This window comes from Peromyscus eremicus, chromosome 6 (assembly GCF_949786415.1).
Source record: "Peromyscus eremicus chromosome 6, PerEre_H2_v1, whole genome shotgun sequence".
NCBI lineage: Eukaryota > Metazoa > Chordata > Mammalia > Rodentia > Cricetidae > Peromyscus > Peromyscus eremicus.
In genome coordinates, this window is record NC_081421.1 from 123,469,714 (window position 1) to 123,491,689 (window position 21,976).

The window sequence follows — 21,976 nt, forward strand, 5'->3', positions numbered from 1 at the left end:
TTGACAGTGTACAGAAGGATCATCCCACAGCAGCTGAGTAATACATAGATAGGAGGAATGTTGAGTTTTTTCAGGTTCAATTTCATCAGATTGATCTTTTTTTTGAAAAAAAAAAAATCTTATTTTTTCAGGTAACCGTGGAGAACTTTCTGCGGGTATTAACTGGGAGGGTGCCACCTAGTACTCCTCGCTCAAAGCGTCTTCTTTCTGATGACAGAAGCAATATTCTCATTTATATGACAGGTATTTCAGAACTTCAAGACTCCATAGTAGATTATGTTGAAACATGTTGAAATGAAACCGTGTGTACAAATGCTAAAGTTTAACTTTAGCTAAAGTAGTGTGGTGTATAGTTGTTTATTCTCATGATACAGAACTACTTGAAATGATATTTAAATGGGATATGGGTTGAGGATCTTTATTCTAGAATCTGAAATTGTTGCCAACCTGTGCAAATGTCACAAGTAGAAAAATTCCCATCTGACATCATGTGGCAGGTGAGAGTCAAAATGCAGTTTTTCTCACTGAAAACAGACAAAGTTACCTTCGGACTCTGTGCATAAGAAACCTCAGTTAATTTCCTGTTTATACCTGGGTTCTAGCCCTGGAATGTCTGACTGTGTGGAAACAGATATTCCATAGTCAGCAGCCTCCTGGTCTCCCACTGTGGATGAGGACAACACACGTTTGTTTGCTTTGTGTTGGCTCCTTGCTCTACACAAAGCTCTTCTGTTCTGTTTCCTTTTCCTTACTCTCAGGCTGTCGCACCCCACTTCCGGTTTTAGTCTCCTGTTGGTCCTCGTACTCAAGTACTTAATAGAAATTGCAAACCTGTCCCTTCTCTGCTGAACGGTTTACAGTCCCAGGTTTTACTGCTTCAGGATTAACTTAGTGTAGAGCTCAGACTTAGCCTAATGGTTTTTGTTTTGGTCTGGGGTAGGGTTCCTGTAGGTGAGCATGTTCCCCCAGAGCTGTAATTTGTAGGCTAGCCTCAGTTAATGTACCAAACCCCACAGTTTAGATAGTTTACATTTCCTTTCTGGATGTATTGCCATTTCTTTGAAAATAACTCCAGCTTTGAAGGAAATCCCAGTGGTTTTAATATAGAGTCTGAGGACTTCCTCTTCTGAGCTGCTGCTGCTTGCTTGCGGAGCATGGTTTTGAGGGCACCATTGCCTCCCTTTGTTGTTGTGTCTTCTACCCTGCTTTCTGCTACAACGGAAGTCTAGTAGTTGTGGCAGAGAGAAGCAAGCCCATAGTGTCAACATTTCTGTCCAGTTTTTACAGGGAAAGGTTGCGGACGTCTGCAACAGAGTGGAATAGCTGATAATTATGATAATATGATGATGACAAGAGCTGATCTGCTGGAGGCTTTCTGTGCATGTGAACTGTTTTAAATCACTGCCTCTGCCCCCACATTTCTCCTCCAGCAGCCGGGTGATTTCGGTGCTGCCGTCCAGAGTCACCGAGTGTGATTGTGCATCATCCTGGGCACATAGCACTCGGCATGGTGTTAAGTGGGAACCGAGGTCTAGTGTGTTTTGACTGACTTGTGTCCCCTGCTGCAGGGATGTCTCATGGGAAGGAGAAATACACCTTTACCTGCCAAGGCTTAGTCACCAGTCACTCCTGTCCCACGGGGCTGGAACTAAAATAGGCCTTCCCTTCCTTCATTGCCCAGAGGAAGGCACCTTTAACAGTCTGCACATGGAGCTGCACCAGCTGGTAAAGCGCTCGCTTTACGACTGAGGAAAACGAGGCAGAAATTAAGTTATTTACCTAAAATAGCACAGTCTGTAAGTGGCACAGCGAGTGGCCGAGTCCAGACAGACTGGCTCTTTCTTGTCACCACCCCCTGGTCAGCTCTAATGGACTGTGTTCAGTGGTCAGGGACAAAAACATCAGTTTTTAGTTGAGAACTGCACTCCCTAGTAATAATAGCATAGAGTGTACACTGAATGAACAGCACACCAGGGACTAGGCAGTGTTTTTAGCTTCTTTCTCACAAAAATGTCAAACCTTTTTATGGGTAAGATAAATTTCAGACATAGCGGAGGTCAGTGGGCTTATGTAATTGAGTAATAGAAAAACTCTTAGAGAGTTATATGTACTGTTCTTATGCAGTCTAGCATTCCTTTTTTAGTTTATAGGGAAAATTAAATTTGTTTTCCAGTCTCTATTTTAGGTAAGAAAATAGTATTAAAACATTGCAATAAGTGATGTAACTGTATATATCTGGATGCATTTATTACTGTATGTATTTCTGTATGTACTAGGAAATATGTGAGTGTTGTCTTTTTGGCTTTCTTCAAGGTCATGGGGGAAATGGTTTCTTGAAATTCCAAGATTCTGAAGAAATCACCAACATAGAGCTTGCGGATGCTTTTGAACAGATGTGGCAGAAAAGACGGTAATCAGCAAGTAACTCTTCACTTTATTATTTAACATCTCCCGTATTTCTCCTGTAGTGTGAGGGCTGAACCAGGGCTTGTGCACACTGAGCAAGTGTTCTAGCCTGAGCTACACACCCAGCCCCAAATAAATGACTTCTTTTTGCAGGATGCACTAATAATCAAATTTTCCCGTGGGAGATGTATAATTATTTCACATGATTTCCAAATGATTTAGCTTGCCCTAATCATTTCTTCTACTGTGAAATTTGTATTTGTTATTTCATTGAACAGAGCCTTGTGAAACAAAAATTCAGTTATTATTTAACATGAATGAGTTGACTTGAAATATTTTTTATTTATTCAGTTAGTGTTGTGTGTATGTGTGCATTTGTGCACATGTATGTGTGTGTGCACATGTGTGTTTATGTCCTTCTACTGTGTGGGTTGTGGGGACTGAACTCAGGTTGTACATCTTGGTCAGCAGAGTCTTTTCCTGTGGAGCCCTCCCGTTGGCCCTGGATTGGCTTTTAAGATGTCGTTTCATGTCATGTAGCTGAAGGGTGTTCTTGCCGCCCCCACTCCTTAAACTCATGACCTTCCTGCTTCAGCTTCCTGAGTAGCTGAAGTTACGATGTGTGCCACTACATTAGTTCATTATGTTTGGTTCAACCTTGCTAAAGTTTCAGAGTGCAGGCAGAATGCCGCCAGATCCTTTGCCAGAATACAGGTGGAACGTCTCTAGTTCCTGGTGTTCTCTGAGACCTGATGAGCACAGACTTTCTTGTCTGTGTCTGTCGGCATGCTGACCTTCTGATCCCTGCAAGAGCACTGTGAGGCTTTGTAGCAGGAATCTTAAAAGTTCTTATTAATAAAATCAAACCTGAGGCCAGTTATTGGGGTGAATGCTGGAAGACCAGAGAAACAGAACAAGCCACAGCTTCCTCATCTCGCCAGTTTCTCAGCTGATCCTGTTTCCTCAGACTGGATGCCTCTGAGTCCTCATCCAGAATGAATCTCAGCTAAACTCCTGCTCGAAAGCCTGAAAGCTTAACCAGCCAAATGCTTCTAGTTCCTGGTCTTCACGCCTTATATACCTTTCTGCTTTCTGCCATCACTCCCTGGGATTAAAGGCTCACTTTTTGGGATTAAAGGCGTGTGTCACCATGCATGGCTGTATCCTTGAACACACAGAGGTCCAGAGGGATTTCTGCCCCTGGAATGCTAGGATTAAAGGTGTGTGTGCCACCATTTTCTAGCCTCTGTATCTAGTGGCTCTTCTGTCTCTGACCCCAGATAAGTTTATTAGGGTGCACAATATTTTGGGGAACACAATACCACCACAAGGCTTCTCTAGGCCACAGCCCCAAACTCTTCCACACTTTTTTCCCATGTGGCTCTACCTCTCAGTGGCAGGTTTCTTGTTGCTAGGACACAAGGCAAGAGTGTTCGGGAGGAGAGGCTTACTCTGGCCCTCAGTTCTGGAAGGGACAGTCCATCTTGGTAAGGAAGGCACAGTGTGTGGGGCGAGTCGGTTGTCAGTGGCAGGAGCCTGTGGTTGGCTTGTTCGTATCTTGGAGGATGAAGAAGTGGAGACTAGAAGCCAGTACCACAAGTCCCTGAGGGCAGCATTTCTAGCGGGTGGCCTGGTGTTGAGAGGCTAGGACCCTGGGGGCTGTGGCTGAGCTAACAGAAACAGCTCCCTGGGGTGGACTGTGAGGGTGGCGGCAGGATTTTGATTTGGCCAGTGCTTTCAGATTCTGAACCACAGAGATGTGAGTATGTTACAGGCTTCTGCCACCGTGGATGGAGCCAGTCAGCCACCATGCCTTTCCTTCCATGGAGTGGAATGTAAGTTAAACAGACGCCCTTCAGTTGTGTCTGCTGGGATTTTATCCCAGGACGACGACAGTGGCACAGACACCATGCCTGTCTCAGCACTTGTCTCCCTCCTGAGTTATAGATCTGCATTCTGTACATGGTCTGAGTGTGGTGACTGAGTTGTACATGAGAATATGTGAAATATGAGCATCATCAGAACCTCTATACACATATGTGCTGGCATACAGAGTTACAGCTCTGTGTGTATGTGTTAAGTTTCCAAGAAAACTTTTATGTCAAGAGTTCTTGAATATTTGTCTGAGTTCTGCATCATGTGGCCAGGAACAGAGGGCACACAAATGGACACAGCTGCCCTGGGACGTGCCCAGTGTGCCCTTCTGGAGTGTTTTCATGAGCAGGATTCTTCTCTTAACTTAGCTAATGAGATGACTCAGGCTTAAGTCATTGAATTATTGGAGAAATGTTAATGTGCAGTTAACAGCGTGATTCATGTCAGGTTTTGTCACTTTTCTTTCAGCTACAATGAGTTGTTGTTTATTATTGATACTTGCCAAGGTGCATCCATGTATGAGCGGTTTTATTCTCCCAACATCATGGCTTTGGCTAGTAGCCAAGTGGGAGAGGATTCGCTGTCAGTAAGTGTCTGCCCATTACTGTTTCTCAAATCACTTCATATGTTTTATGAGAAGATGTGCTATTCTTGGACTTTATAAATAAGAAATTTCGATATTTTTAACCGTTTGTTAAGATGATCCTGTTTGACAGGTCCTTTCCCCCACTTTCACAGCATCAACCAGACCCTGCCATTGGAGTGCATCTTATGGATAGGTACACATTTTATGTCTTGGAATTTTTGGAAGAGATTAATCCAGCTAGCCAAACTAACATGAATGACCTTGTAAGTATTTCATTCACTTGATTTCAGCATCTTGGTGTGCTAGCTTTAGTGTGATTTGTGAGGTCTCTTCTTCCCAGGATTCCAGGGGGTGCTGTCTTTGCATCGTGGTGTGGCCTTTTCAACTGTTTTGAATCCACCTGTAGCTAGAGTTTTCCTGCCTGGCCCACAGTCAGGACAAATCTCTTTTACCTGCCAGTCCCACAGCCGTTCAGACCCAACCAAGTAAACACAGAGACTTATATTGGTTACAAACTGTATGGCCGTGGCAGGCTTCTTGCTAACTGTTCTTACAGCTTAAATTAATCCATTTCTATAAATCTATACCTTGCCACATGGCTCGTGGCTTACCGGCATCTTCACAAGCTGTTTCTCATCGTGGCGGCTGGCAGTGTCTCTCTGACTCAGCCTTCCACTTCCCAGCTTTATTCTCCTCCTTGCCCCGCCTACACTTCCTGCCTAGCCAACGGCCAATCAGTGTTTTATTGATTAATCAGCAACACATTTGCCATACATCCCACAGCATCCACCTTTTTTTTTTTAAAAAAAAATTAGTATCTTCTTCCTTTAAAAAACTTCAAAATTATGCTTATCTGTTTGTGTGGGTGTGCATATATGTGTGAATGCGTGTGCATGTGTGTGCATGTTTACATATGTGTGCATGTATGTGCACATGTGCGTGTGCAGAGGCCAGAGCACAGTCTGAGGGAGTCGGTAGGTTGTGGCCTTCTGTCATGTGGGTCCTGGGGATGGAACTCAAGTCATCAGGTTTGGTGGCATGTGCCCATACCTGCTAGGCTATCTTGTTGTCTCCCATGTGCCGTTAGCAGGCAGGGCCACAGGCTTTAACCCTGTCACCCTCTTTTCCTGAGGTACTTGGCTACTTCGTTTCATTTGCTTTTACCTACGAGGTCTATTTAAAAGCTGTCTGTTCACCTTTTGAAGTTCTGCCTATTCTGAGTCAAACGATACTCTTCCAGGAAAGCCACCTGACTTCTTCCTTGGAATTTATTTTACCGTCTCAGAACTTCCATAGAACTTAATTTCTCATTTATAACATTTACCACAGTCTGTCTTTTGTTGATTTGAGGCAGTGAGTGAAGTCTTTGTCATTAAATGTGAAGCTCTTGGAAGAGAGACCTTACCCTACATAGTGTTTGTAGCCTATAATTCTTAGTAGAGTCTCTTAGTATAACTTGAGTTTAATTAAAATTTCCCTTCTTTCCTGTGCTGATTGGGTCATTTCAATCACAGCAGCTTGACACTGCTGTTGAGTTGGCAAAATGAGAAGCTGCAGATGGTGGCTGTGTGATGACGTCACTCTGTCCACCTGCTTACCCTGTGTCTGTAACTGAAAGTTTTCCTGTGCCCACCCGGCTCCGGTCCTCGAGGTCCTGCAGCCGCTCAGACCCAAATGAACACACAGATAATAAAGCCACGGAACACGTGACAACGTATAGATGAACAGAAATGGACTGAGTTTAAATGTAAGAGCTAGTCAGTGGCAGGCCTGAGCTAATGGCCGAGCAGTTTTAATTAACATAAACTTCTGAGTGATTATTTTATGAGCAGCTGTGGACTGCAGGGTTAGGTGGGACCTGAGGAAAACTTTTAGCTCCATGTGTCCGTTCATCTGCACACACTCGTCTGGTCTTCTTGTCCTGCCCTCCCTGTGTCAGTGTCCTGCTTGCTGCGACCCCTGGCTTAGGACATCCCTTCAGTGTTCGATAAGTGCCGTCCGTCACTGGCTGTGCACAACATGGGGCGGACACTGCTTCTGCTTTCCTGGAGCTTAGGAACAGAGGGTGACCGAGCAGATGGCTCTGTTCCTACCCTCTGCACTGGGCTCTCACTGAGCAGAATCCTTTGGAGTGCAGTTTCAGTATTGAAGAGTCCTGCCAAATTCTGAGAGCTGCTGCTGTGGGCTGCCAAGTGTGACAGGCGTATTTGCTAATACCAATTTGAAGATGTGTATTTTGATGCTTGTTAAATCCTGATAGGAACTTGAATATTTAAACAAACTTTTTATAATGCTAATTTCACTTTTAAAAAAATTAACTAATTAATTGATTGATTTTATATCCTGACCACAGCTCCCCTCCCTCTTCTCTTCCTACTCCCTTCCCCCTCCTCATTCTCCCCCCACCATCCACCCCTCTTCTGTATTCTCTCAGAAAGGGCCAGGCCTCCCCTGTGCATCAGCAAAGCATGGCCTATTACGCTGCCATAAGACCAAGCACCTCCCCCTTATTCAGTCTGGGCAGGGCACTCCAGCATGAGGAATAGGTTCCCAAGAGCCAGTCAGAGCACCAGGGACAGCCCTGCTCCCATTGCAGGGAGTCCCACCAGCTGTGCAGCTGTCTCATGTATACAGAGGGCCAGGTCAGTCACATTCAGGCTCCCTGGTTGTTGGTTCAGACTCTGTGAGCTCCCATGAGCCAAACTAGCCATTTCTGTGGATTTTCCTGCGATGTCCCTGACCCTGCTAATTTCACATTTTAAGGAGACAAAAGGCTCCTCCACCTTATGTCTCTCCCTTATGAAAACATGCTTTTTCCTCAGAACTTCTGCTATCACAGAACCTGAGCACAGCAGCTCCTGTGGCCGTTTATCTCATGTGGGAATGTGACACACATTTATTCTGAAAATAAAATGCGTCACCTGGCTTATAGTGCTTAATTTTAAAATCTTTTTCTCAGCTTTTGGAATGCATGGCATGCCTTTTCAAAAGTTTAAAATATGTGTTGTTCTTTGATGTCTAATAAATTTAAAAACTACTTTTCCCATTGAAATTATGAGAAATAATGAGACTTTTAATTGATTGCAGTATATGTAAATACACACACATATACACATACACACACATACATATATATAAAATCTATCAATCATCTATCTATCCATACGCCTTATTAATATCTTACCTTGGTTTCTCGCTTCCATTTGAAAATTCATTGATGTCTATTTTAATGTCTTTCAATAAGAATGATCCATAAGTGCCAGGTGTGATGGTGCACACCTTTAATCCCAGGACTAGGGAGACAGAGGCAGGTGGATCTCTGTGACATTGAGGCCAACCTGGTCTACACAGTGAGTTCCAGGACAGCCAGGCCTATGTAGAGAGACCCTGCCTTAAATACATACACATTCATGCATGCATGCACACATACACAAAATGATCTGTGGTGATCAATAAGAACTTACAGGTATAGTGATTTGATATATCTCTAGGTGTAATCATACTTGTTTTGTTTTCTGTTGGCTAGAGATAGAGTAAAGTTTGCTGAGGAACTGTGGTCATAGGGCTGTGTTGGGTCCTGGAGGAGCAATAGAGTATCTCGTCCCCCTTAAAAGTACACTGTGCCCTTGGTGACTTTCCTATTTTATAGTCTCTGGCACCTCAGGTCATCTTTAGAAGGTGACTGTGAACACCAGTAAACACTCCTTTTGCTTTTCACAGTGAGTGAGCATGTGTCTGTCCTTGATAATCACTAATGTGGAATGTCACAGGGAAGATTAACACAGAAGTTACTGTGACATCTGTGAGTGGGGAAGTCATGGTTTTCACCTGCCTTTTTGGAGGGACCTTGGGTTCATTTCCACCATGGTTAAACTAGGTTGATTGGTTTATAAAGTAGCACATAGTTTCAAAGCGGTAGCAAGAGGTATGCTGTAGGGGTGATACTTTACCTTCCTGGAGTACAGTAGGGCTCCTCTTTAATCTTCTTTACACCTTGGACTACTGTGGCGCCTTGTAGCTGACAGTCATGTTAGAGTCAGACCCTACTGTGATGGATTCTGACCAATTTTCTTTAGCATTCTTTTGATGTCTGTATGGCTTCCTTATGTCAGATACTGCAGTAAGAAAGAAATGCTAGTCTTAACCCATACCTTATCTTTAGAATACACTGTAGTCTAATGTATTGTTTTACTTGACTTAATAAAAGTTGTTTGTTTATGTGCTTATCACTATTACTAATATTGTTATTATTTTCAGTTCCAAGTTTGTCCCAAAAGTCTCTGTGTATCTACTCCTGGACATCGTACTGACCTTTTCCAGCGAGATCCTAAAAATGTCCTGATAACCGATTTCTTTGGAAGTGTTCGGAAAGTGGAAATCACAACAGAGACTATCAGTCTGCAAGGAGATTCACAAGTTGTGGAGAGAAGGTATTCCTCTTAGTTGCTATATGAATAGAAAGTTCTAGGCTCATGGTTTGTGAATTTTTATAAGATGTACTAGGATCCACATTAGTGATTATCAAGGACAGACACATGCTCACTCACTGTGAAAAGCAAAAGGAGTGTTTACTGGAGTTCACAGTCACCTTCTAAAGATGACCTGAGGTGCCAGAGACTATAAAATAGGAAAGTCACCAAGGGCACAGTGTACTTTTAAGGGGGACGAGATACTCTATTGCTCCTCCAGGACCCAAAGTTGGTGTTTGTAAGTAGTTTCGAGTTTCTGCCTGGTCTTCACCCTTCACAAGCTGTATGCTTTTCAGATTGTGGACAGAAGTTGGAAATATGGCTGGGAAACTGTGGTTGTGAGTGGATTGTGATGGTTTCCAAAATACAGTATTGGTCATATTGCAGGTTGAGATGTGTTGAGACTTGAGATGTCCACAACAGTCTGTCAGTCAAACATATTTTGCTGTTGGGTCTCTTGGTAATCAGTTAGGGAAGGTGGGAGAGAAGCATAAGGCAGAAGTAGCTGTGTAGGGCAGTGGTTTATGTGTGTGTTTGTGTGAGAGAAGGTGAAGGAAATTGGTTCAAGCTGGGGGTTTGAAATAATTTATAATGCTCAATTTTTTTCTGTAATTATTTTTGAAAGGCAAAAGAAGCTTTTGTGGGAACTATTGCAGTGCCTTTTTCTAGGATGTAACTGTTGTCCGGTGCTGCTTGAGGTCTGGGCAGCTTGTACTGCAGGCCCTTCCCATTCACCAGTGGCAGCATGCTCTGTTTCAAGGATTTATAGTTCTGAAAGTAATAGAAATAAGTTAAAAATGCAGGAAAGACTTTTCCTGGGAGGACTTAGGCACAATCTCACTTCCTGTTTCAGAATTCAAAACCTTAAGTTGATTTTTTTTTCAATTTCTTATGACTATTGGCTTATAAAACTATGAAAGCAGCAGATAAGAACAACAGAAGTAACAATTTTATTAATTTTTAAAATGGCAGCTTTTAAATTACCTTTGTAAAAATTGCTAAACTACACTTCAATACTTTAATGAAGTATGACATAATACATTAACGTCATGTCTCTTAGCAGATTGGTTTTAAAATTTCCCAGACTTTAACCTGTGAAAGGCTGTTCACTCCCATTTAGCCCCCTGAACACTGATGTAATCTCTCTTGGAGACAAGGACGGCTTTGCACTTTGTTTCTCCCAACACCAAACGGTGTGTATTATTGTTACTGGATGCTGAAGAGGAGTGCAGTGGGATTGTAGTGAGTTTTGTTATGTATTCTGGAAGAATGGATTTTTGCCTTTTCAGTTTTCTCTGTGTATTTGTTTGAAAGCAAAAGTCTTAGTGCTGATAGTTGTCTCCATTTATATCTAAGGATAAAACTAAGCTCCGCAGCTGCATTCCAGGCTGTTGGTTTAGCGCGCCCTCTAGTGTTTGCAAGTAAGTTTTATTTAGGGTGTTGCTATTTACCTGGAGCCTTTATCATGACTGATGTAAACAGGACATAGTGGTGTGCACTGGTGTCCCTGCCTTGCATCTGTTTGAAAGGTTCAAGCAGGAAGACTGCACCCAAGAATTAGCTATCCCATGCAACATAGCGAGACCCCTCTCAAAAACATTGCTGGTTCTGTCATTCAGATGACATGAGAATTCCGTTCCTGTTTTGCTCCAGGAATTTTTACATGTATGAACAGGTATTATCTCATTGTGTGCAGGTGCTATTCACATGCAGATATGAATGACAGTCTATGTAGAGAAGAGTCTGTCCACCAGAAAGTAGATATCACAAAAAACCCATCTTGTGAAGGAAATACTGGGTTACATTGTATATTTACTTTTTCAAATTTTAGACCAGCAATATTAATACAGTGTTATTAAATTCTAGTTACATTTTAAAAAACACTTTCACATAATGGAAACAATGCGTTATATTGGTTCAGATTGGCTTTTTTATTTTTTATTTTTGTGTAGTCTCAGCGTACACCCTTAATCATATAGAATGAAATCATTAGTATACAAAAGTAATTGGAATTTTTATGTGTTTTCTGAAACTTAGGCAGGGTAAGGTGACATCATGGAGCTCCAGTGAGCATAGGAGTACAGACTGCTCTTTGACTCAGTTTACTTCCTTCAGATAGTGTATTTTGCCTTTTGTGCTATTTATTTGTGAAATTTATGTATATTGACCATGGCTATAGTTTTTCATTAAAAAGATCCATTGTATAAACGTATGGAACCTTCAAAGAATAAAATATTATTGAACAAAGGATAATTTACTTAAATGGAACGCCTTTTAATGTATATTTCAGAATTTTGACAAATATATACAGTTGGTATATTCAGTCTGTCATGCTAAGTACTTTATGACTCTTCTCTTAGCCACCTTGACTGTTTCCAGGCCCAAGGTCTCCCTTTAATAGACCAGCGTGCACATGTAGCCGTGCAGTAGAGCGCTTGGGGATTCTGGCTCTGCCCTAGTGTGCTATGCTTGTGTCTGGATAGTTGTGTCAACAGCCCCTTCTGATGGTTATCCCACACACTGCCCATTTACAACCCAAGGACCTTTCTCCCTGTCCCAGAGTTTGGGAATTGTTTAGAAAAAACTGCTGTAAACGTTTGCATATAAACGATAAGATTTCTTTTAATTTGAGTACATATCTGAGTGTGGGATTGCTGACATGGGAACCACAGGCTTGCTAGGAGACTGTCGTCAGCTGTTCTCCACGCCACCTTCCCTTGGTAGTCTCACAGATGACCACCCACACTCTCACTGGCTCCTGCTGTTCCTTTTAGCTGTTCTGGGTAGGAAAGCTCATGGTGGTTTTAATCTGCATAGTTAATGCCTAAAGATGCTGAGCATACTTTTATTTACTGGTCATTCATACATCTTTCATAAAGTATCCTTTGAAGTCTTTTGCTCATTTTTAAAATATTGATTTGTTTCTTCATTAAATGTTGACAGTTCTCTCTATGTTCTGGATACAAGTTCTTTTTCAGATACATGAATCACAAAATGTTTTTTCCAGTCTGTGGTCTACCTTTCATTTTGGTTCACTATTGGTTGGCTTATCAACTTTCTCTATGTTTAGTGGCTTCTGGGAGTCATTTTTTTGCCTAACCTAAAGTCACAGAGACTTCAAGAAGTTTATAGTTTCAAATTTTATGATTGAACCTCTGTTCTATTTTCAGTCAGTTTGTGAGTATGATGTGAGTAGTGGTTGAAATTCATTTTGCTTATGAGTCAGCTTGTGAGTTTCTTAAGAAAGCCTACTGGGTTTTGATTGAGATTGGCTTGACTCTGTTAATTAGGGGAGTATGGATAGCAGCATTGGGTCCTACAGTCTGTGAGCATATCCCAACAGTTATTTGGATAGTTATTTTCCAGGTGATGGTTATACAATTTATTTTTCTAATGATCCCTTGTTTGGGGGTCATATTGACTCTGGTGTTTCTGAACCAAATCCTCTCAGAAACTCCAGAAGATGTCTCTTTTGACCAGATATGGACAGCCTGATTCCACAGTGAAAGTGACTACCACATATCTAATTCACCACATGCATTCCAGTGAATGTATATTTACAGGAATTCAGTCAGAAGTTAGGGGATGTTTCATGGAGACACCTGAGTGTTGGGTAAATTCATCCCGAATATTGTGGAATCTGTGACTGCACTGTTCTCTGACTGCTACTCATAGTGAGTAGGTTAGACTGAACCTTGACCCACAGGTCGGGTGAGATGCTCCCGTCACAGCTGACAGGGTTTGTGCCTGACTTGCACATACTGTATGCGGTGGCTCAGGTATTTGCTTCACTATAGTCTTATATTACCCTCAGCATCTTACTTGGCCATCTGCTTTATTATCTTATGACAGTTTGCCACTCTAGTTATCTCAGATTCTATTAAAATAGAATGTGAGAAATTAGGTGATTCGTTTGATTTATAAAGGCACAGAACTACTTTGAAGTTATCCATTTTGTCATTTTGCAAACATAAAATTCTTACAGCTTCAGAATGCATTGATCGTTTCATAATTTTTTTTTTTTTTTCCCCGAGACAGGGTTTCTTTGTGTAGTAGCTTTGCGCCTTTCCTGGAACTCGCTTTGTAGCCCAGGCTGGCCTCGAACTCACAGAGATCCACCTGGCTCTGCCTCCCGAGTGCTGGGATTAAAGGCGAGCGCCACCATTGCCCGGCCTGTTTTATAAACTTTAGTGATTTATTTTACCCTGTATAGAGGACTGAAGCATACATGGAATTGCTCTGAGACTTCTGAGGTGGCAGTGTGTGCGCACAGTGTAGCTCCACGTGTTCCTGTCATGGGAATTCAGCATGCTCAAGCGGAAGTGGCAAATATGCTGTATGACAGAGTTGTAGACCCCGTGTTCGTTAACATTTCAAACTTTATCAAAACAAGCTGTTCTTTCTTAAAACGCTAAATGTTAGAATTAAAAATGTGAAATTGTATCCAATCTAGAAATGGTGTGGTTGTTTATATATCACGGGCATCTGTCCATGGGATGCTCAGAGGGTGAATGTCTGATTTAATCACAAGATTGCTAACGTTTCTTTTAGACCTTTGCCTCTGTTCCCTGACACTCCTGATTGTCATATTGATTGTGGTACTGCTTCACCCCAGTAAGTTAAGCATGGGTTAAATTTTTTTTCTGCATGATAGAGGGAATATTACAGCTAAATTACCACCCGGAGTCTGCTCCTGTGGTCAAGCCCCCAGCACTCACTCACCAGCCGCATAACCAGAGGAAGACTTCGTGAACGCTTCTTGGTCTCAGTGGCTCTGTCTCATGTGGTCTCTTGAGAACTAGCTTTGCTTGTGCTTATAAAGTAAAAGCAAGAATCTATGCTCCATGTATTGGTAAGTTGCTTGGTCACGTTGGCATTGAGAAAGCCGATCACAGGAATTAACAGAAATTAACTTTGGCTACAGTGGTGTCTGTGCCCCACTCCACCATTTGGTTAATATCTATTGTTAATGCCATCTAGTCATTTCTTGTTTTAAGGGCTCCTGTTTGTAGACCTGGATTCTTTGCCCCAGAAGTCGGCAGCAGTATTTCATGTCGGCATATGTGTAACAGACCTTTCCAAAAGCACTGGAGGTTGAGGTAGACTGTGGCTCTAAATAAACTGATGCTTTCATCTCCACCTTGCTGAAAAGAATGGTAGGGATTTCTCTGTGTGTAAATTATTTGCCATAAGAAACCTAGCAATATATAATTTTACTTGTAAGAAACCTAAATCTATAGGACTCTTTTGAATCACCACATTTTAACATCTTTTAATGTATTACTTTTCAAATTACTTGAACAAGAAATTGAAGATCAAAACACAGGATGTTTGAAGACTGTTTGTTATTACTTAATAATAAATGATCTTTAATTTTAAAAAGTGGTTGGAATTTTAAGAGATTCACTTTATAAAATAAACACTAGGAATGCAGTCTTTAGGTGACACAAGAGGCAGAAGATATAAAATAACAACAACAACAACAAACCTGTAACCCCGGTCTTGAAACCGAGATCATAGTGTGCCTTTTCAGTGGGTCTCAGGCTGGTCACTGCCCGCTATCCTGTCCTGGTGCTAGAAGTCCCCCAAGGCAGCATGGTACAGTAGGAAAGCATGGCAGGAGTGAAGCCTTTTGGTCTAGTGGTTTGCATTCCATCTTCAGACACATTCTTTAGTCTTCCTTGAGCTTAGATGTTCTATCTGAGAAATAATAGTGGTTTACTTTGCCCCTTTAGAGTAGTATGAGGATTGAAGGTAATGTGTCCCACAGGCATCCTCACGCTCTAAGGCTCCTGCCCCGTTCTCTCTTCCTTGCTGTAGGTGCAGCGTGGTGTTAGCCTCTCGCCTGGTCACTGCAGCACTCTCTCTAGCTTCATCTTTATCTTCATGCCACACACTACCCGAGCTGACAGGAGCTAATGCGCTCTCGTACTTGCCTCTGTAGATGATGCCTCAAGAGTGTTTTAGGAGCTGGGGAGACGGCTCAGTGGCAAGTGCTCCCTGTGCGTGCATGAGGACCTGAGTTTAGATTCCCAGCACACACACACACACACACACACACACACGCACACGCACACGCACACGCACACACACGCAGACACACACACACACACACACACACACACACACACACACACACACACTCACGGTCGAGGCATGTAGCTCAGTGGCTGAGGACTTGCCCAGTGTTCACAGTGCCTGAGTTCTACCCACAGCACACCAGAAGGAAACAGAAGCAGAACAACTCTTATCAGGACTTTATGCTTATATCAGTTTCTATCTTACTTTTATCCAAGTCACATCTTAAAGCTTTGAGGTCCTTATTGTAGCTTATCAGCTTTAATAATAATAACTCTTAAGATTCATAATCAACTACCTATAAGTTGCATTGTGTGAGGAAACAGAGACCTGGCCACTCACAGGGCCTGGAGGTCTTCTTCTGTGGTACTCTTCACAGTCGCCAACACTGCACCTGCTTCTTTCTGCCATGTTTCTGCCTTGATGAACCCGTGTCCCTGTGGAGCCCTAATCCCTACCAAGCCCTTCCCTCTTGACACTGCCTTGGTCATGACATTCTGTCGTGGCTATGACATGTTGTACTTTGTTCAGCTTCATGAGACGGGGCCCTAGTCCATTGAAACTCTACCGCGGGGAACATTATTATGGAATGCTTTAAAATGGCATCGATCGGCTTCCTTTTAACCTCATAAGAGCCCTTTCTGTCCTTATCCAATGGCCTCAGCTTCCGAGGTTTTATGTTTTCTATTACAGTTTCCCAAGAAGTGAAGTGTAAACAGAACAGTGGATTGCAGGAGTTCTCAGGCTGTGGTCCTTGGTAGCTAATTTGTCACATGGGGACTAAGTAGCATTGTAACTGGTTATGTTTCCCACTGTCAGCAGCGATGGACCTCATTTACTTGGCTAAACTGTGTTGCCAACCAGAGACTGAGGGTGAGTTGGTGAGCAGTTCACCGGGGTTATTAAACTAGGATATGGTTTTCGATGAGGGCGTTTTAAAGTCCGCAGAGTTCCTGTGCTAGTTGGAGCTCTTCTCGCATGGCGCTGTCTGCCTGTGTCTTGAAGTGTTCTCTCTGCATCTTCTTCTATTGCTTTCAGATCTTACAGTCAAGTCTTTGGTCCATTTTCAGTAAAGGATTGGACAAGGCTGAGAAAGAGGGTACCTGTTTCATTTCCAACATTGGGATGTCTGCTTCCCCCAGTCCTGCTTGCTTGCTGCCTTTTCTCAGTGTTTTTGACACTTTGGTCATAGATGTGGTGTCTGTGTCTGTGTGAGTTTATTTCTGGATCCTCTGTTGTCCTTCACTGGTCTGTCTGTCTGTTTCTGTGCTAGTGCCATGCTTTGTCCCCAGGGGGCTGGGGCTGACTCCTGATGTCAGACTCATGTGGTTCAGGATGGTGTAGTTTCTTTCTGGATTCAATTCATGCTGTGTCCAAATGTACTTTATCTAAATGTGCCTCCATGGGGCCACCTCCCTCTTCCTGCTGTTGCCACATTTGTGAGCAGAAAATATTTGCAGTAGCCAATTGCTAGAAAGTAGCTGTGAACAGGAAGCCCTCGGAGAGCTTCACCAAACAAGGGAGAAAGCTCCTGGGAGAAGACACTAAGGAGCTAAAACCCAAGTGTTCTGGGAAGACGCCTAAGTCATGTTCACTAGATGACCGAGGTAGACTGATTATGGCTGAGGGCCAGGACCATGAATTATGGGTCCATGATCTGTCATGCAGTATGTTTTATGTCTTGTATATAGTGCTTATGATTTGCTAGAAAGCATAAGCAACAGCGGCTGATATCCACCTGGATATATCTTCAAAGATGTCCGTCATCTTTATGGAGATGATAAATTATTATAAATTTACATACAGAACATAAAGACCATGTAAGTGATGGAGGGGTAGATCATCATCTTGTTTAATCCTCAGAACAACTTCAGAGTATGGAGCCACTTTACAGATGATTCCAGTGCAGAGGTTAATCACAGAGGCGCTAGCTCTTGGGCTCTTAGACATTGTGTATAAGTGTTCTGACTGCATGAATGCCTGCATGCCAGAAAAGGGCATCAGATCCCATTATAGAGCGTTGTGAGCCACTATATGGTTGCTGGGAATTGGACTCAGGACCTCAGGAAGATTAACTAGTGCTCTTAACTGCTGAGCTATCTCTCCAGCCCGCAATCTTTTTCTTAATCATTAACCTAAGCCACAGTCTTTGTGGCTCCTCAATAGAAACTCATGTGTTCTAGCTGTGTAATACTTCCTTGTTTTATTTTTTTATCATCAAAACTGTATTTTAACTAACATTATTATTTAGACAGTACAGCTTAGAGAGGAAGTCATCTTCATAATAATCCAGAGGTAAAAATACCCAGTAGAACAGGATACTTCCATGAGATAAACACACTACATTACAGGCAGTGGGGATCTCCCCACACCCATTCACAGCATGCCAGATCCCAGAGAAAGATGGCAGCAGCAAACGTGTAGACACAGCAGAAGCAAAAGACATTCTGGGGTCTGGGGTCTTAGGGACCTTGCCTAATGGAGAGTAACCGGTCAGGGGATCACCTCCTGGTAGGCTGACACCTTGAACTTCAATTGCCACCTGCTGCTCCCCTGACATGGCTACTAGCAGTGGTGGGTTGATACGGTGGGTTGACACAGATGCTCACCTAGGCTGGGCACGGTGCTCCCTGAGCTGTGGTGGTGGTGGTGGGTTGATACGGTGGGTTGACACAGATGCTCACCTAGGCTGGGCACTCAGCACTCTGAGCAGCTGTGTGCCTCCATGACTGCTACCCACTGAAAAAAGAATCTGCCCAAGGTTAGGAGCAGCCCATGTGTATGGGGAGAAGCATAAATGTCAGAAAGCAGTTTGACAAATAACATTGGAGGTTCTCCCCGAGGGCCCATGACCTCCCTAGTCATGGGCTTTTAACCAAGGTTATAGTATCAGGCATGAAATTCCTTCCCTCCTGTGGAGCATGCCTCAGATTCCCCCACAAAAGCCATACCACTAGTGCACAGTGGAGTATCTTGCCTTGCGGGTCAGTACTGTGGCAGGCAGTGCCTGTTCTCCCTCAGCAGCTCGTGTAGCACCTTCTGACTCTGAGCTGTGCAGCAGGTAGGAAGTTTCCTGGTCGCATTGAGATTGACTTTTCTATGTGTCTTGCAGCCACAGTGTGTGGTGTCCTCAGGAGTAGGGTCTTTGTGACCTTATGCAGGTAACCAAGGGCAATGGAGATATCTGCAACTCTCTGACCAGTAACTTAGAGGGAGGTATCCTATACCTTGTCTACCATGCAGAGTAGTTGCAATTTATTTTTCCATAAGGTTTCCATATATTGTTACCCTTCCTTTGGTTAGCACCCCCCCCCCACTTCCCTGTGCTCTCCCCCTGACCCCAATAAAGTCTTCCTCTCCACTTTGGTTTCATGCACGGTCTACTGTGCCCTGTTAACATGCCCTGTCCCAAAGGCCTCTTTCTAGTTTCCTGGCTTCCATTTGTGCTCAAAGTTAAACACAAAGGAAGACTTGAAGCTAGAGTCAGCAGGAAGAGTGATCATGCAGGTTGTTTTTTTCTGGACCTCAGTGACTTCCCTCCATTTACTAGAAGAGTTCATGATTTCCTTTTTCCTGTCATGAGTGATAATCCATTGGGTATATGTACCAGTTTTCCTTTTTTTAAAGATTTAATTTATTTTTAAGTGTGTGTGTGTGTGTGTACATGCGAGTGTTCATGGGCATGTGCTTGCTTGTGCTAATGAGTGTAGATACCTACAGAGTTCGGAAGAGAGCATCAGGTCCCTGGAGCTGGAGTACAGGTGGTTGTGAGCTGCTTGATTGGGTGCTGGGAACTGGATTTGGGCCTCTGCAAGAGCAATCTATGCTCTTACCTACCAAATGTTGATGGACATTTGGACAACAGAGAGATGTGCAAGTGCCTCTATAGCAGCCCCCGGAGGCCTTTGGGTGTATGTCCATGAGCAGGACAGCGGAGTCCTGTCACAGTTCTGGTTCTGGTTTGGGGGCAAACCTCCAGACATTTCCAGATGGACACTGCAGTTGACAGTTAACACTCCCACTAACAGTGTAGACGTGTTTTGTCACTTGAATTCCTGATGATGGCCATTCTCTCACTGTTGTGAGATGGGATCTTAGTGCTTTTAATCTGCATTTCCCTCATGTTGAGTACCATTAAAAGTGTTTCCTGGCCATTTGTGACTGTTTGAGCATGTTTAAAAAATACAGTTAAGGGATAGAAATTTTTCTATGCCTTTAAACTATATATATATGTATATATATACACATATATAATGTAATTAATTTACTGTACATAAATAATTTGCTTTCTCTAGTATATATTTTAGTTTCAAGTCATTGTTTTGTGCTGTTTTGTTCAAGGGGTTATACTAAGCGTTGGGTTTGGGGTCTGTTTATAGAGTTTCCTCCTAATGTCCTTGGGTTACTCGAGATAATGTGTTTTGAATTATTTATTGATTTTATTTTTAGTATCTAGCATAGCACAACATCTCTGCTTTCCTGTTCTTACAGTTATTTTCAGTTCTTAGAAGAATGCTTTGTCCTTTACTGCCCAATAAGCTATGCCATTTTGTACATGAATAATCTGAAAGCAAATTTACTCTTTCTGAGTCAGAGCTGACCTTGTGTATGGGCACTGTAAATGATTCTAGAGTTTTGTTTTAGAAGTGCTTGGGTAGCACAGTAAGGAAGCTTTTTGTGGTCACTGGACACCTAGGAAAGAGAAAACCAGGACATAAAAGATGGGAATTATAAACTGATTTCACGAGCGTCTCATGTGCCTGCTCTTTTCTTTATCTGCACAGAGTTCGGCCAGTATTTTTAATCAATTTCAGCAGTAAACAGACTCTACTTGTCTTGTATCTGAAGGACATTGCTGTTCAGACACAGTGCTGTACATAAGAAGGGCACAGCCTTTCTCTGCAGGCATCCTCCTCCATGAAACGTGTCAGTAGATCTTAGTGAAGGGTCCTCCTCCAAAGAGAAAAAGGAAAGGATAACCTTTGGAGGGGCCCAGTGTGTAGGAGTGTAGTTGGGTTTTTCTTTGGACCTCCAGTTCACAAATAACAACATGGAGACTTATTATTAATTATGAAAGCTTGGCCTTAGCTTAGACTTGTTTCTAACTAATTCTTATAACTTCAATTAATCCATTTCTATTCGTCTTCGTCCTGCCACATACCGCCCATCCTGTTTCCTCCATGTCTCCTAGCATCGCGGGCCTAGCTTCCTCCTCCTCTCCCTTTCTCTCCCCAGAAGTCCCACCTATACCTCCTGCTTAGCTATTGGCCATTCAGTTTTTATTACACCAACCACAGCAATACATTTTCACACAGTGTGCAAATATCCCACAACGTAAGATCTCTCAAAATGTTAAATAAGAGGAATGACTTTAAGAAAGAGAACTTAAATGATTTGTAAGAGAATAAAAACAGGTCTTTTGGGGTTTCAGCCATGTGTAAGTTGAAATGAGCACCTGTGGTTTCCTCAGAGTCGGAAACATTGATTAGAGAGCTTGTGTAGTGTATGCATCACTCTTAGGAAAGTGGTGATTCTGTGGGAACAGAAGACATGGCGACAGGAGGGTGGAGACACAGTGTCATTGGAGTGTTAGATGTGGAGGAAAAGAGGAAGGCAATTGGAGGTGAGGAGAGGCTTTATGGAAACAAGGGAGCATTTAAAAATAGCACTGTGTCTGTCCCACCCTGGGACATTCAGTACCTATTAAAGAAACTGCAGTCCACTGTAGCTGCAGAAGAGGGCGCTCTTGAACTGAGAATCCTTGTAAGCTAGTTCATCTCTCTTCCTCCAACTCCAGATAAATTGCCATTACTAATCTCAGGAGAGCTAATATAAATAATCCTCAACAAGAAAAGAATCCAGAAAATGTACAAAGTTAATATAAGAATAAAGTTAAAATTGAGATCAGACCTTATTAAGCTATATATAATGTATAGTTTATAGACATCTTGTTATGTATGGATGCTCCTTCAGTGAATGAAAACAAAACTAGAGAGAAGGGCTGAAGAGATGGTGGGGTCACTAGAGTGCTTGTCATGCCAGCCTAAGTGCCTGAGTTCCATCCCCGGGACCCTCGTAAGGAAGGAAGCTGGGGTGGTGCTTGTAACCCAGCATTGGTGAGGCAGACACAGGTACACCTCTGGGGTTCACTGGCCAGCCAGTCTGAGTCCTCAGTAAAACCCAAGCCAGCGAGAGGCTGTCCCCAAAAGCAAGCTGGACAGCTCCTGTGAATGCCACTTGAGGTCTCCACACATGTGCACACATATCACATACATGCACCTGCACATACATGAACACGGAGGCGGGGGAGGGGGCGGGGAGAGAACGGAAAGATAATAAAAGGAAAAACAGAGGAAGACCAGATGGCCACCCTGGAATATGAACAACATATTAAACAAGTGTCTGTGTTGTGAAAGAGTACCCAGGGCCAGTCAGTTAAAAAGTCATGACTGAAAGAGATAAACAACAGGAATGTCTGAAATAGAATCTGACTGAACTCGGGGAAGAAATTGACAAAAAAGATAAAAATCACCTTAGAACGAAAACTAAATTACAAGGTACC

The 21,976-nt window shown here is 42.8% G+C and overlaps 1 protein-coding gene across 3 annotated transcripts in view; it reads left to right on the plus strand.

The window, feature by feature from the left end:
- The window catches only part of Pigk (phosphatidylinositol glycan anchor biosynthesis class K), an 80,558-nt gene that overhangs the window by 27,834 nt on the left and 30,748 nt on the right, over positions 1 to 21,976 (plus strand). For 2 of the 3 annotated variants that reach the window (XM_059266475.1, XM_059266477.1), the window contains exons 5-9: positions 132 to 243; positions 2,314 to 2,410; positions 4,750 to 4,867; positions 5,020 to 5,130; positions 9,125 to 9,297. In XM_059266475.1, the coding sequence (XP_059122458.1) occupies positions 132 to 243; positions 2,314 to 2,410; positions 4,750 to 4,867; positions 5,020 to 5,130; positions 9,125 to 9,297 (611 nt within the window). The remainder of the gene's footprint in view (positions 1 to 131; positions 244 to 2,313; positions 2,411 to 4,749; positions 4,868 to 5,019; positions 5,131 to 9,124; positions 9,298 to 21,976) is intronic. The other variant, XM_059266478.1, reaches the window with a different exon arrangement.